Source organism: Papio anubis, chromosome 6 (assembly GCF_008728515.1).
Source record: "Papio anubis isolate 15944 chromosome 6, Panubis1.0, whole genome shotgun sequence".
NCBI lineage: Eukaryota > Metazoa > Chordata > Mammalia > Primates > Cercopithecidae > Papio > Papio anubis.
Window position 1 is genome coordinate 31,321,017 of NC_044981.1, and position 15,137 is coordinate 31,336,153.

General features: G+C 45.9%; 1 protein-coding gene across 7 annotated transcripts; it reads right to left on the reverse strand.

Annotated features, from left to right (window-relative positions):
* Positions 1-1,089: 1,089 nt before the first annotated feature.
* Positions 1,090-6,936, reverse strand: LOC101017941 (HLA class II histocompatibility antigen, DO alpha chain). Of its 7 annotated transcripts, none has more exons than XM_031667658.1 (5): positions 6,364-6,928; positions 4,885-5,172; positions 4,267-4,505; positions 3,993-4,128; positions 1,090-3,754 (listed from the first exon to the last, which is right to left on the reverse strand). In XM_031667658.1, exons 1-5 carry the CDS (start codon positions 6,443-6,445, stop codon positions 3,663-3,665), a joined length of 837 nt encoding a protein of 278 aa, XP_031523518.1. In that variant the 5' UTR covers positions 6,446-6,928; the 3' UTR covers positions 1,090-3,662. The 7 variants fall into 7 exon arrangements, with proteins under 7 accessions (XP_031523518.1, XP_031523517.1, XP_031523519.1 ...); XM_031667657.1 differs by having other exon boundaries at positions 1,090-2,109; positions 4,224-4,505; positions 6,364-6,926; XM_031667659.1 differs by having other exon boundaries at positions 4,224-4,505; positions 6,364-6,923.
* Between the last annotated feature and the right edge of the window lie 8,201 nt (positions 6,937-15,137).

The following is a 15,137-nucleotide window of genomic DNA, read 5'->3' on the forward strand; positions in this document are numbered from 1 at the left end:
CTGATGCGGACGGCGAAGGGTGATCTCAGAGTGAACGCTGTATCATCAAGGGCAAAGAGTTAAGACTGGAGCCGACAGAAGATTCTGGGAGAGTTACATCTGATGGTAAAATTGACAGAATGCCTGACGTGTTTGATTGTACTGCAAGGAATTTTGTGATTCATTAATAATAAGGACAAATACAGCCACACAAAGGAAAACAGGACAATTACACACTCCAGAGAAAACAAAGTCATCTAGAAAAGGAAGAGCAAGCATGGTTTGCTCTCTGGTTTGCCATTACATGGTCATACTGATATAAACATAGTAAGCATAGTAATTTTTACTATGTTGTAAAAATTACAATATACTCATATTAAAAGAAGGGGCATGGGAAGGGTGCATGATGTTCTTTGAGGATGAAAAAACTCTAAATCCCACTCTCCCACAGCAGGAGGTAAAGAGATAAAGCCTAAAGCTGAAAAATCTAGATGTAGCAACACAAACATGTTATTTAGAGATGGGAGGTTAATACCAACAGAACACATTAAAACAATTGAAAGTTATTTTCTGTGAGGCTGAGGATATGGTGGCAGAGGGGGCTGGAGACTGGTATTTCTGTAACAAATCTTGGAAAAAATATTTGACTCTTTAAACTATGCATATAACATAATTTGGTTAAAAATTAAAACCGAAAGAGAGTGGATGGGAAGAGGGGAGCTGGAGGCTGTCCCTGCAGACGCTCTCAGAGGGCGTGACCGGGAGGAGCTCGGGTGGAAGGGAGACTGGGTCAAGGACAGACAGAGGACTTGATGTTCTCATTATTTGGAGAGACGACGTGCTTATGATCTGCAGGGGGACCCTGCAAAAAGGCAGAGTTTGGATACAAAGGACAGGAGACTACCGGATGTCTGTTCTAAAACAGACTGAAAGATCAGGAATGCAGGAGCACAATTTGTTTTTTAAAATAAAACACTACGTACCTTGAGACTAGAAACAAATGTGAGTATACACGCAGACGCATACATCTAAAGGCTCTGGAATTATTCCTAGAAGTTCCAGTGACTTCAGGGTAGTATATGCAACAGTGAAAAAAAAAAAAAAACACCATACATTTCTTTGGTCAAAAGAACACAATTTTAATGACTTTATTAAGCCTTAGGATGGAGATGAGAGAAACACCTTCCCAATGATGCATCAAGTTAACTGCTAAGCAAAAGATCAGCAGAGATCAGAGATTGTTGGGAACACATGTATCTTGTGGCGTCTTCTGAGAACCAATTTATTCCTCTTTCTCTGACAAGAACTTGACCCCTTGCCCCGGGGCTGGGTGCTTGGCAGCCACATTTGTGTGGGATCTTGTCTCCTGTTCTAACTACACAGGGCTGGGATGGACACCTGCTCCACGTTTGGCCGGTCATTTATTTTTCCAGTAATTTAAAGCTGTGACTAGGAGACAGAGCCTTTGTGGGTTGTGAGGGCTGAGATGATATAAACTCAGGAGCTTTCGGGTGGACATGTTCACTGAAAAGGACTGTCAGTCCACAGAGAGAGAACACCGCTAACATGCAGGGGGGTCTAGAGAACACAGACCGTGTGGATCCGAGAGGGTTGGAGGGGCAGCTCTAGCTTCTCTGGGCTTTTCGGATCCCAGTTCTGTTCCTGGGAGGCCTGGCTAGAATCTACCCTTGGGCCCTGCACTCCTCCCCACAGCTATATTGCAAACATCCTATACTTTGCATGTGATCACACGAAGAGGGTTTCTGTTACTGGCACACAAAAAGTTTGCCTGAGATGATTCTCCTCCACTTCCGTCAGGGTCTTCTAGTCATTGATTTCAGCTTATTCTCTCTTAAGAAGCCCACTGAGTCCCCATAATCTCTCAGTTTCTTTCTTTTCCAGGACCAACTGCTCACAGTTCAAACCCTCATTTTGTCCCTATTTACTTGTACCTTGATTGGCTCTGATGCCCTAACAGACCCAGGTTCTTCAGAAAGCCTTCCTGGTCCACCTCAGACCTTAGGGATCCCCCTTTCCCATGACCCCCCATGGCACCTGATTATGTCACTGTGTCCCAGTGACCAGACCGCAGCCCAGGTCCAGGACGGCTGCATCAGAGTCATCCAGAGCCTGTTAAAAAATGACAGCTTCAGCCAGGCGTGGTGGCTCATGCCTGTAATTCCAGCACTTTGGGAGGTCAAGGAGGGTGGATCACGAGGTCAGGAGATGGAGACCATCCTGGCCAACATGGTGAAACCCCATCTCTACTTAAAAATACAAAAATTAGCTGGGCATGGTGGTGCACACCTGTAGTCCCAGCTACTCAGGAGGCTGAGGCAGGAGAATTGCTTCAACTCAGGAGGCTGAGGTTGTAGTGAGCCGAGATCATGCCATGGCACTCCAGCCTGGTGACAGAACGAGACCTTGTCTCAAAAAAGACAGCCTCCCTGTTGTTGCCCCTTGCACTCCCGAGATTCTAATTCAGTAGGTCTGGGTGATGCCTGTTATTTTTATATTTTATTTATTTATTTAGAGACAGGGTCTCACTGTGTCACCTAGGCTGGAGTGCAGTGGTGTGATCTCGGCTCACTGCAGCCTTGAACTCCTGGGCTCAAGCACTCCTCCAGCCTCAGCCTCCCGAGTGGCTGGGAATACAGGTGCGAGCCACCATGCCTGGTTAATTTTTAAATCTTTCTTTTTAGAGATGGGGTCTCTCTGAGTAGCCCAGGATGGTTTCCAACTCCTGGCCTCAAGCGATCCTGTCCCCTTGGCTTCCCAAAGTGCTGGGATGACAGGAGTGAGCCACTGCACCAGGCCAATGCCTATACTTTTAAAAGGATCCCAAGCAGTTCTTATGTGCATTCTGGTTTGAAAACTGTAATCTGTACTACTCATTTTGATCTTGACATAAACTACGTGGTATGGTGACTTATCTCTTTGTATGTTTAAATTTTGTTCACAGAAAAGTAGACTAAAATCTTCTAGGCCACATATTTTAGAGAGTGTCTAGGTGGACCGCCCCTCTTACCAGATACCTTGCACACCGACTCTACCACCTCCTACCTAACATGATTGACCCCACTGAGGGAAGTGGCCACCTTATCCAAGCCTTGGGCTTCTCTTTGTCATGCATGGGACTCTAGGGAAAGTAGAAAAAGGAGATGACATCATGGCAGGATACCAATGGTCTCTTCATACAGAGTAAACCCAGGCAGGAGTGGAGTCCCCATGAGCCTGTCCTGTCCCAGTGCTGAGGGGGTTGTTAGCTGAGGGGTTCATGAGGAACAGGATAATCTGCATCCCTTTCAGGGCAAAACTGAACTCAGGAGGCAAATTTCATCAGGTCCATGTGAAACGGCTCATTCACAAAGTAACACACAATGGGACAAATGGAGCAAGACACACCCGTGCGGGCCCCAGGACTGCTGCCAATCCCCAGCACCACATGCCTCAACCCTGGGAGAACTGGCCAAGGCCTAAAAAGGACACAGTGCAAACACTACCAAAGCATTTGGTGCTGCCAGCCAGAGCTTTGGGTAGAGCAAGAATGTGTGTGTGTTTGTTGAAAGGGAAGGGAAGCTAGTAGGTGTCCCACAAACCCTGCCATGAGTACTGGGGCCAAAAAAGAGGGGACCTGTAGGACAGAGGTTGATCCCACTCAAGGTCAGCACAGCAGGATGCACTTAAAGCGCACTGAGCACGCAGGAGCTGTCACAAATCCACGAGGATCTGCAGGGTGTCTCCCACAAGTCATTTCTCTCAGAAGGATCATTACCTAAAGTAGCAGAAACCACACAATCGACGTTGCTCAATTTCAATATGCTGGGATCCTATCTCCGAGTGCCCACCTCCCCCAAAACCTCACTCTCTCACCCCACCTCTGCTTCTTTCTTCCATGCCCATTTCTTTCCTGAACTCTTTCCCCGCGACAGAATCTCTGATTCTCCGCCCATGTCCTGTTCAGAGTCATCCACTTTCCTCCCCCACCCCCTAGACTCCCGGGGCCTCTGCACCTGGGGGCACTGGACACATATGTGCCCATGATGATGAGGATGGTGCCCACGAGGAAGCCCACCAGGCCGATGGCCAGGCCCAGGGCACAGACCAAGGTCTCCATGGCGTCTGGTGGTGGAATAGGCACCTGGAGCTCTGGGAGAGAAAGGAAGGAATTGGTGGTATAGGGAAGGATTCTAGAGTAAAGGAAACCCGGGGCCAGGAGGGTGCGTGGGGAGGGGGCTCCGTACCCCAATGCCTGAGGAGTGGCGCATCCAGGCCCCAGTGCTCCACCTGGCAGTCATAGACGTCCTCGGCCGAGGGCACGAAGGGCAGGTAGTGGAACTTGCGGAACAAATGGTCAGGCTGGGAATAGAAGCTGGTCTGGGCCACTCCCTCAGTGACAGCTTGGCCGTTGCGCAGCCAGGTGATATTGATCACAGGCGGGAAGATGTTGTTCACGACGCAGATGAGGATGTTGGGCTGGCCCAGCTCCACCCGAGTCTTGGGGAACACGGTCACCCGTGGAGGCACTAGGAGGAATGGGGCTTGAGTCCACAGGCTCATCCCTCATCCCAGGGCCTTACTAGGACTGGGATTAAGGGACGTTCCCCCTTCGTAGCCATCTGTGGGCAGGGGATGCTCTGGGATGGTATCCACTGGAGCAGGAGAGGAAGGAAACAGAGGGAGAGGAGACTGGGGAGGGAGTGGGGATGCCAGGAGGTCCTATATCTGACTGGTCCCTGGGCGGGAGTCCAGGTGAGAGGTGTCATTCCTCAAGGAGAGGAGTGCCAACGGGGTCTAGGAAGACCTGGAGCCTCCTGGGAAAGAAAGGGACAGGGCATGACAGGCATGGGCACTGAGAGTGCACCCCAGAGTGATGGGGGTCTAGGAACTGGAAGTTTCTCTGACCTTCCCGCCTGACTGGGTGGGCAGAGGGAGGGCTGGTACCGTTGATGGCTCTGGTGCGGTTGGAGCGCTCCACCAGGATGTCCAGATGGGCTTTGATCGCGGCGATGCCGGCCAGCCCACCCTGCGGGTCAAAGCGGGCAAAGTCGCCAAACTCAGGCAGACGCCACACAGCCTCGCTTTTCTTCAGGTCCACAGAGAACAGCTGTTCCCCATCAAATTCATGGGTGAACTGGCCCGAGGCGCCGTAAGACTGGTAGAAGGCGGGTCCGTAGGAGCCCATGTGGTCAGCTGTATTTGGTGAGTTCAGGGTCAAGGAGAGAGAAGAAAATGTGTCTGTCTCATCTGCAATATGTGATCGTTGAGTCCCTGAGCCTGGGCCCCACCCTGGGTTCTGTGGGGGGACACAGTCCTGTTCTGACACTGGGCTGGCCCTGGGAGAGGGGAAGGGAGAGGACAGGAAGAAAGAGGCTCATCCCAGCACACTGCAGCCGGCACAGAGACAGTGCAGTCTGGCGTATCAGGATGGGAAGAGGAGGGGCTGCCTAAAATCATGCTTGGGGTTCCAGAATTTAAATCTTGGCTGTGGTCGTCTGCCCTGTCTGTGTTGTCAGGTCCTGTGTTGTGAGCTGGTGGGACTGTGCGGGTGGGATGAGGGGGAATTATTAAGGACAGGAGAGTAGTGGAGCTCTGCACAGAGATGCAGTGTAGGTGGGTGTAAGGGGAAACAGGCCACGGCTGGCAGGAGTAAGAATTAAGGTTAGTGACCCAGAGACCAAGGGGATAAGAAGAGGCAACTCAAGGCATTGCAAAGAGCACTGGATGAGGAGTCAGAAGTCAAAGTTCATGTCCCAACTCCTCCATCTCAGAGCATTATGACTGAGTGTGTCTCTTCCATAACTGTTGTCTAGTTTTCTGGAAGTTAGGGATTAAGTTCTAATACTTGCAGAATTCTATGAAGTTGTTTGAACAACAGTTACTGAGGAACTAGCATGCACCCAGCACAATGGCGGGCCAGGGAAATAAAAGAAATAAAGATGAACCAGCTGTAGACCCGCAAACCAGCTCATGTCTCCCGATAAACAAAGACAGGTAAACAGTTAACTACCGGCATGGGCATAAATACTGCAACAGAACTGGACTTGATGGGCCACACTCCAGGCCAGGGGTAGCAGAGAAATCAGGGTGCTTGCTGGCACCTGTTGGGTGGAGGTTTGGGTCTCAGGAAGGAGGAAGGAATCAAGAGAAATCTGAACGTCAGCGAAGGCTGAATGGGGCACCTGCGCAGCTGACCGAGCTGCACCTTCATTTAGGTCCAGAGTGGATGTGACAGAGGTGAGGGGGATTGGGTGTCTCTTGGTGAAGGAAGTTGTTCATAAACCAGAGAGGGAGAGGAACAAGCATCCTCCATGTCATCTCCTCATGTAACCCAACTCCGTAAATCTCTGCTCCCCGCCGCACCCGCCTCGCCCTCGCACTCACCCTTGGTGGCACCTGCCTCCTGCGGGCTCAGGAGGGTCATCAGGCTGTGGAACCCCAGGATCAGCCCTGCTCTGAGGGCCATTACACTCTGGTGCTTTAATCAAATCAGTCTCAGTCCCTGTGGGGAGTACAGGAACAAGGCGGAGGTGAAGACGAAGAAAACAGATCGAGGATGGGGGCGACCCCTGTTGTCTTCAGCCAATCACAGAAATTCTCTGAGTGAATGTAACTGTTGCTGGGTGAAGAGGGAAAGAGCCGGGGTGAGAAGGTAGAAGGATTCACCAGGCCAACAGGAGAGGCCAAAGGAAGATTTGGAGGACGGGAGGGGCTTGCACCAACTGTTACCACGTCCTCCAAGAAGGGACTCCCTCCCTGAAGGGAGAGAAAAGGCCGTCAGAGCGCCGCGCAGCTGAGCTCCAACAAATCCTCTCTCTATGTCGATCTGCGATGCAGGGAATCCTACTTTCCCAAGAAGTTTCTGTGGACAAATTTTGAGTGAGAAAGTAAAATAAACTTTACCAATAATCTTTAAAAGGAAAACATTGGCTGCATAATGGAATAAAAACCTCTTAAAACTTTAAATCACTTTCAAAAATGTTATTTTTCTTTTATTATTATTAAATTTCATTGTGTAAGAAAAAATGTGTAATTGTTGGAGATGTTTGGTCTAAAGCAGAGTGTAAGGAGTTTCCGTGGACTCCCTGAGGAGGGCAGAGGTGCTAGTCCTCTCTGTCTGTCCCTCCAGGACCCGGGCACCTCCTCCAGGCTGCCACAGGCTGGAGGACGGCATCACCCTTGTCTTTGGCTTCTAGTTGGGCTCGACTGGGAGAATTTAGTCCAGTATGTGTGTGTGTATATATATATATATGTAAAGCTAACATCTGAGTCAAGATAAATCTAACCAAATTAGGCCATGTGTCAAAGACCATGAAATCGATGAGTTTCAACTTGGAAGGAGCTAGGAAATCATCTGGGTCTCTGGTTCCAAATGAGAATCACCTGGGGAGTTTGTTATACTACATGTTCCTGGGTTTCCTCGTGACCTCATGGGTTAGATTAGCCTTTCCAAGGCAGGGACAGGGAACCTGTGTTTTCAGCATGCTCCCTAGGTGGTTCTCGGGTAGCCTGTGGACTGGTAAATCCTGCTCCAATGCTCTTTCCTCAATGAATAAGAAGGGATGCCTATTCTGAGTGCGGCAGACACAGCTTCTGACTTCAAATTAATCAAATTACAACTAGTAATTGATTTGTGTGGCAAAGTTTATGAGAAGCCTTAATCTTAGTTTTTTTGTTTCCATCCCGCAGTGTCTAGCATAATGCCTAGCACATTATAGGTGCCTAGGAGGTATCTGTGCATGAATGAACAGTGTCTTCACTGCTTTGATCCTGCCCTGGTTAGGACCCTCACCACCTTCATCTCTCCCCAAGTGAGGTGGGAGCTGGAACCACGAGATAATAGATGGGAAAGCCATGAAGAACTCATGATAAAGAATGTTGCTTCTTTGTTTAATAACAATTGAGTCTTTGGTGTTTTTTATTTCATAACATACATAGATTTTTTAAAAGTATGTTTTTTGTTATTAACATAAAACTTAATTACGTGATAATCCTTTATGGCTTGGAGTGTGGTCAACTTCTGTAAATATTTCACATTGGCTCTAATAAATTTGATGCAGAATTTTATACATGTACAAGTCTATTGGATCAAGCATGTGGATTTTATCATTCTAATTTATTGTGGGTTTCTTTATTTTTTGGACTGAACGATACATAACGAAGAGTAGTGCATTTATTTTTTTATTTATTTTTTAGAGACAGGGTCTTGCTCTGTTGCTCAGGCTGGAGGGCAGTGGAGTAATCATACCTCACTGCAGCCTCAAACACATGGGCTCAAGCGATCCTCCTGCTTCAGCCTCCTGGAGTAGCTGGGACTACAGGCATGTACCACCACTCCTGGCATATGAATGGTATATTTAGATCTCTAACTATGACTGTAGGCTTTTCAACTTGTTTCTAATTTTTAAATCTTTTGCCCTCTACGCTTTTAGGTTATTAGGTGCTTACTCTTGGGAATTATGATAATCTTGGTGAACTGAGTCTTTTCCCAATTTGTCCTGACAATCTTTCTGCATTTATTGTGAATATTGATGCACTTGGACTTGTTTCTAATACCTTATTTATTTCAATATTTCTGTTTTTTTAAGTTTTCTTTTTTCTTTCTTTCTTTTTCTTTTTTTTGTTTGTTTGTTTGTTTGATTTTTTGGAGACAGACTCTCGCTCTGTTATTTAGGCTAGAGTGCAATTGCTCAATCTTGGCTCACTGCAACCTCTGCCTCCTGGGTTCAAGCAATTCTCCTGCCTCAGCCTCCCAAGTAGCTGGGACTACAGGTGCACGTCACCATGCCTGGCTAATTTTTTTTTTTTTTTGTATTTTAGTAAAGATGGGGTTTCACCGTGTTGCCTAGGCTGGTCTCGAACTCCTGAGCTCAGGCGATCCGCCCACCTCAGCCTCTCAGAGTGCTAGGATTATAGGCATGAGCCACCATGCCTGGCCAAGTTTTCTTTTTCAGTCTTCATTGCCCGTGTGTGTGTGTGTGTGTGTGTGTGTGTGTGTGTGTGTTACTGATACCTTCCTCAGCTTCCCTCTGACTGGATAAGAACTTTAGCATGCTTTCAAATTTATTCACATATTTTCTCCTTCACCAAAGTATTTGGTCAACATTACTTCTCATATCTTTTGGCACCTTCTAGAATGCTTTCTCTGATTAGAATTCTTCCAAAACGTGTCAAATGTGGAATTTGCATAGCAAACCTTCTGAAACCTTGTATGCTTGATATATTTTTTTTATTATACAAGCACTTTTGAAAAAAGTTTCACTGTGTAATAAATTCTATTGGAAGTTTTTTTCCCTTTAATATTCTAAATAAGATCATTCCGATTTTTTTTTCACATCCAATGTCACAGTTAAAAAATCCCATGTCAGTCTTTCATGCTGGAATCTTTTAGAATGTTCTCATTGTCTTTGATATTTTTAAATTTTGCTAGTGTGTCTACAGTGGGTTTTTCCTTCTCTCTGTAAGACATTATGGATCTTCTCTATCTTTTAATTCCAGGAATTCATCTTTTTTATTCCTTTAACTATTTTTCTCCTCTATTTTTTTTGGTCTTTGAGAAGCTCATATAATGTATATTTGGACAATTCTCTCCTCCTTTTTTCCTTGACTTTCCTATTGATAACTTCCCAATTCTTCCCTCTCTTGTTCTGAGCTAGCTTCTCAGTGTAGTCCTCCAACTTTCTGTTTTGTTTTTCAGTTGCATCTCTCCCACTATTTATCCCATTAATGTGGCTTTTGCTTTTATTATTATTTTTTTTTGCACCTAGAACTTTTAGGTGTTTTTCCTATATTTTCTATTTTTTTTTCATATTATAGTAGCTTTTTACTTTTAAAGTGCACTTTTAATTCTCACTGTAAATGACTGGTCTATATTTTCTACTACTTCTTTCAAGGACATCGATGGTCCTGTTTGCTGTTTTTCTTTTGAGGTGGCAGCACTCCCTAAAGGTCTTATTATTTTGGCCCATTAGTGACTATCTGTGTTAGTGTCATGTGTGTAAAGAGAAAGGAGGGCCAGCTGGAGTCCTAGTCCAGCACAAAACCACAGTCACTACCCTTTGGGTGTCACTTCAGGTCAGGGCTTCAGAGTGGGAGCACTAGGAGACATAGGGAGCACTGCTAGCTGGGATGGTGGAGGAGGCAATGACTAGGGCAGTCCCCAGCTCCTCCCACTCCAGCAGATTTCAGCTTGGATTTTCTCACCCACCCCTCAACAGCTGGACAGGCAATCAGGATCTTGCCATCGTTTTTCACAGCATGGAGCAGACAGTGATTGCTCAAGGCCAACACCGGGGAGGCAAGAGCAGAAGCTTCCAGGAACCTTCTCATAGCCACAGCCAGCAAACAACCCAGTTCAAAACACCTTTCATCTCACCAGGGCTTCCTCATTATTGGTTTTCTTGGAATGTATATGTAAGGCCCACATTCCCTCCTAGATGGAAAGGGCCTGTAAGAAGGGATCATGGTTTATTGAATCTTGGTTACACAATCTTCCTTTCCCCCCTAAATGCTAGCACATTATTAAATAAATAAGTCAATGATAACAAATAAAAGTAAATAAAGTGGATAACACTGGCTCCAGGGAGAGGTACTGTTATTGGGATCAGAGTCTAATAATGGGGCAAACATAGGTTCAACAAAAACGTATTAAAGTGTCCTTTAAAAATGACACAAGACCGGTTGCGGTGGCTCACGTCTGTAATCCCAGCACTTTGGGAGTCGAGGCGGGCGGATCACGAGGTCAGGAGATTGAGACCATCCTGGCTCACACGGTGAAACCCCGTCTCTCCTAAAAATACAAACAATTAGCTTGTATTTGGTGTGGTGGTGGGCGCCTGTACTTCCGGCTACTCGGGAGGCTGAGGCAAGAAAATGGCGACAACCTGGGAGGCGGAGCTTGCAGAGAGCCAAGATCGTGCCACTGCACTCCAGCCTGGGCAACAGAGCGAGACTCCATCTCAAAAAAGAAGAAGAAAAAAAAACCCGACAGAAGTCCAGTTGTTCTAAATTGTCTAAAATGCTGACTTTGAGGTAAAGTTGTATCTGTCATGTTCTCTGGAGCATGACAAGTTAAGGTAGGTGTTGGGGGATATTCTTCACTAAATACATGTTTATAGGGCACCTGATGTGACTTGGGCACTGTGTCCTGCTCTGGGAGCACAGAAGAGCAGGACAGGATCCCCTTCCTCAAGGACTGTGCTGTCCTGTGCGGTAGCCGCCAACCACCTGTAGTTATCAAGCAGAAAACGTACTCTAAGTATGAAATGCCCTGGAATTTGAAGACTTGATTAAATATGTATGCATAATCTCAGTAATTTTTATATTAATTAATGTTCAATTGACAATTTTTTTGTATATTTGCAGTTTAAAATATGTATTACATTAATCTCACCTGTTTCTTATTGCTTTTTAAATGTAGCTACTAGAAAATTTGAAATTGAATTAAGAGGCTCCCATTATATTTTTACTGGACAGCGCTGCTCTGGTTGCTCTTGGTTGGCTACACCAGTTGGCCACTGGCTCCTTTGAGATTTTTCCACTTAAGCAGCCTGCTTGCCAGCGTCTTCAAGTCCTTCTGTTACTACCTAGATATTCCACCAGAGGGCGACCTTACCATTGCATTTTTCCATTCTGGACCTTAGATCTGTTTTTGTTGGTGCATCGCCTTGAGGTGGAGTCTGCTCTTGTCGCCCAGGCTGGAGTGCAGTGGCAAGACTCCCCTCACTTGAAGGTCCCGCCTCCGGGTTCCCGCCATTCTCCTGCCTCAGCCTCCCGAGTAGCTGGGACTACAGGCGCCTCGCCACCACGCCTGGCTAAGTTTTTTTGTATTTTAGTACAGACGGGTTTCACCTACGTCCGCCAGGATGGTCTCGACTCTGACTCGGGTGGATCCGCCTGCCTCCACCTCCCAAAGTGCTGGGATTACAGGCGCGAGCCACCACGCCCGGCCTGCATGGCTCTGTTTTTAATCTGTTTTGCTTTAAGCACCATGCTAGGCTTTGGGAACACAATTACGGTTCCTGCCATCAAGAATGGCTGTCTTGGAAATCTGTACACAGAACTAAATATGTTGTGGAAAAAGGAGAAAGTCCATTATATTAATGTGCAATATAAATGTTCATGTGGTCTGCAACTTTCTGGGGCAATCCTTTCCCTAGTAATTAAGTAGTTTTAAGTGCCTGTATAACTGCAGGAATTCAAGTGGCTCAGTGCTGTCACCAGAATGTCTGATAATTCCTGGACAGAGAGAGAAGTGATGCAAATGTGTGCTTACATATGGAGTTGATGTCATCTCCTGCACCAGCCTCCTGCCCTGGGCAGACTGTTGTGGTCATTTGGGTGAGCTCCCTAGCACAGCAGATTTCTTGTCAGCCATCACTTTTCAAACTCTGGACTTCTGCCCTTTGGCTGGGAACTGCTCACTTTCCTTAGAACTTTCCCCTCCCCTCTCCTGACTTCTCTAAATCCCAGAGCTCCAACCTCTACCTCCTGGAAAATTTTCTAAGCTAAAATCACTCTTCCTTTTTATCTGCAGATAGTTTGAAATTTATACGTTAAAACTTATTTGTGAAAAGAAAAGTAACTTTAAAAATATATAACTGGTCTCATTACACTCTGGAGCAACAATTCCAAATGATGGTAGGAAAACCCCAAAATTGGCCGTCAAAAGGCATAGATACAGCCCTTCCTGTTTAAAAGAGGTATTTTTGAAAAACTTCAAATCTCTTTTGGGAAAGGCGGAATCTTTCATGGTTTCTTCTCCCTCCCCATTTTGGGAATGACATCCTGGGGCAGAGGATGAACTTACAGAGTGTGCTGGCCGTGAGAAGCTGGGTCTAGGTGGCATTTTTTTTTCTCTTTTCTGATGGTTCTCTGCCACCAGTTCCTTGGCCTCTCCCCATCAATTGCCAACATTTCCATGGCTGGTTTAATCTGTGATTGATTATCCCTGGTGAAGGCAATGGGGCTCAGCCACCTTGCCTGCTGGTAGCCCCAGCATGGCTCTGCTCCTACTCACATCCTTCCAGTTTGCTGGTGCTGCAGCCTGATCCTGGGCGGGTGTGGTCTGGGCTGTGGCCCCTGGCTTCAGGCCAGTTCTACCCTCTCCATGACCATCCTGAAAACCAATTTACTGCACGTTGACTCACTAAAATCAGCCCATCAACTAATCAGAAATTAATACATCAAATCAATTCTCCAATTTTATCAATATGCCAAAAACTTGACTTTAAAGATTTTGTCCTTTTATGTTGAATTGAATGGTTTTTACAGCTTTTGAAGACTTCTGAAAATGTTTGGTTAATTTGCTTTTCCTTTTGTTTTCATAGTACCTTATAAATAATGTTCAATTTGTCAGATGTTGGGGACACAGGAAGAAGATGATAATGGTGACAGAGTGTTTTTCATCTTCCCAAGTGTCCCCACAAAAACAGAGAGTGCAATTGGGATAGCAAAGGATAATACCCACAGACAGTGTCTCTTTATCAGACCAGGGACATCCCTAGAAGATCCCGCGAGACTCTAGGATGTGTGTGGGTAGATCCAAGCTGTAGATCCAAGGTAGATCCTGTGGGCTCTAGTGCCATGTGGAGGTAGCAGAGGGTTGAAAGGAGAGGGTTCTGGTGTTTCTAAGATCTTGGGAACACAGAATTGGCCAGTGCGTGCCCACCTCCCGAAAGAGGTGATCTCAGTCTAGAATGAATCCTCAGCAGAGAGCTCTAAGGACCTAGACTTTTGTAAATTTAGAAACTCCCTTTTCTCTTACCAATGTCTAATTTTTAAGACTATGACTTTGATATGGCTGTCAATATTCTGTTTTGGCATATTGTTTGCTTTTGGTCTTCTGTGATAAAAATCCAAATTTTCCCCTGGATGAATAGGCATAAGGTCACATCTAAAGAAGTGCAAAAGGAAAACATTAAGAACTCTAGTAAATTAATGTTTTTATAATAACATATATCCCCATATGCTTCACAGAAACATGTAACTTCTGTCTATACGAGCTTTGGGTATTTCATTTATAATGAAATGGCACATTAACGTGTTTTTCTAAATCAAAGGTCAATTTCCTCCTTGAGATTAATTACATCTCCAGAATATTAAAGCAGCTTCTGACACCATGTATTTGAAACAGCAATTTCCCGTGTTTACTATAAGAAGAATAAATAAATTGTTGTGTAATACACAAAAGGGAATTCTTAATTCTGTCCTCGGTAGGAGAAGTTAGAGAGAAGATGACATATGAACTGTGCCTTGGAGGATAAATATGAGTTTACTGATGTGGAGAAGAGGATGAGAGCCTTGCAAGGAGAGAAGACGGCCTGGGCAAAGGCACAGAGGCCTGAAAGCATATGGTAGGCAGGGGACTGCTGTGTGGCCAAGGAGATGAGGAGCTGGAGGAGACGAGGCTTAGAAAACAGGCTGGTGTCAAATTGTGAAAGCCGCAGATGTCCTGCTAATGTAATAGGGTTGTACTTCATCTATGATTAATGGCAAGCAGGCACAGTTTTTGTTTTGGAGCCAGGTGAAAGCAGGATTGACTTGAATTGATAGAAAGAGAAAAGAGGCAGCAAACCATTTAATTAATTGATCAATCAATTAATTATCCCAGTCTCCTTGTGAAAATTCCAAACCTTATCACTCTCTGCTCTCTCCACATTCAGTTCTACATAGCAGCAGGAATTCCTTGCCTCTTACTTCATCAAGAAAATTAGTCAGGCACGCCCTTCATCAGTGACATTCTGACCATTCTGAGACCCTGGCTTCTCTTTTTTCTTCTTCCTCAAGTCTCAGAGGCTGGGGCTCTTCCTGCTCCAGGCTAACCCTGACCTCCACCTGTGCCATCAAAACCTTCACTGCTGCCTCCACCGGGAGCTTGTCTCAGCCGTCCTCCCCTCTATCTCTCTGTTAACTCTGTTCAGTCTCTTGCTACAAGACCCTTCTCCTCAGTTTAGAATTGAGGCTCAAATCTTCCTTGTCCTCAATGCTCTTCTCATCTCCCTAGCTTCCACCCCATCTCTCTTCTTTACTCTTCCCAGGTTCCTTAAAGAAAATGCTACACTTCTGTGTTTCCTTTCTCCCCTCCCACACATTCTCAGCCCCATCACAGTCTGACTTCCTTGTCCATGGCCTCAATGGGACAGAAATTGATCGCTAAG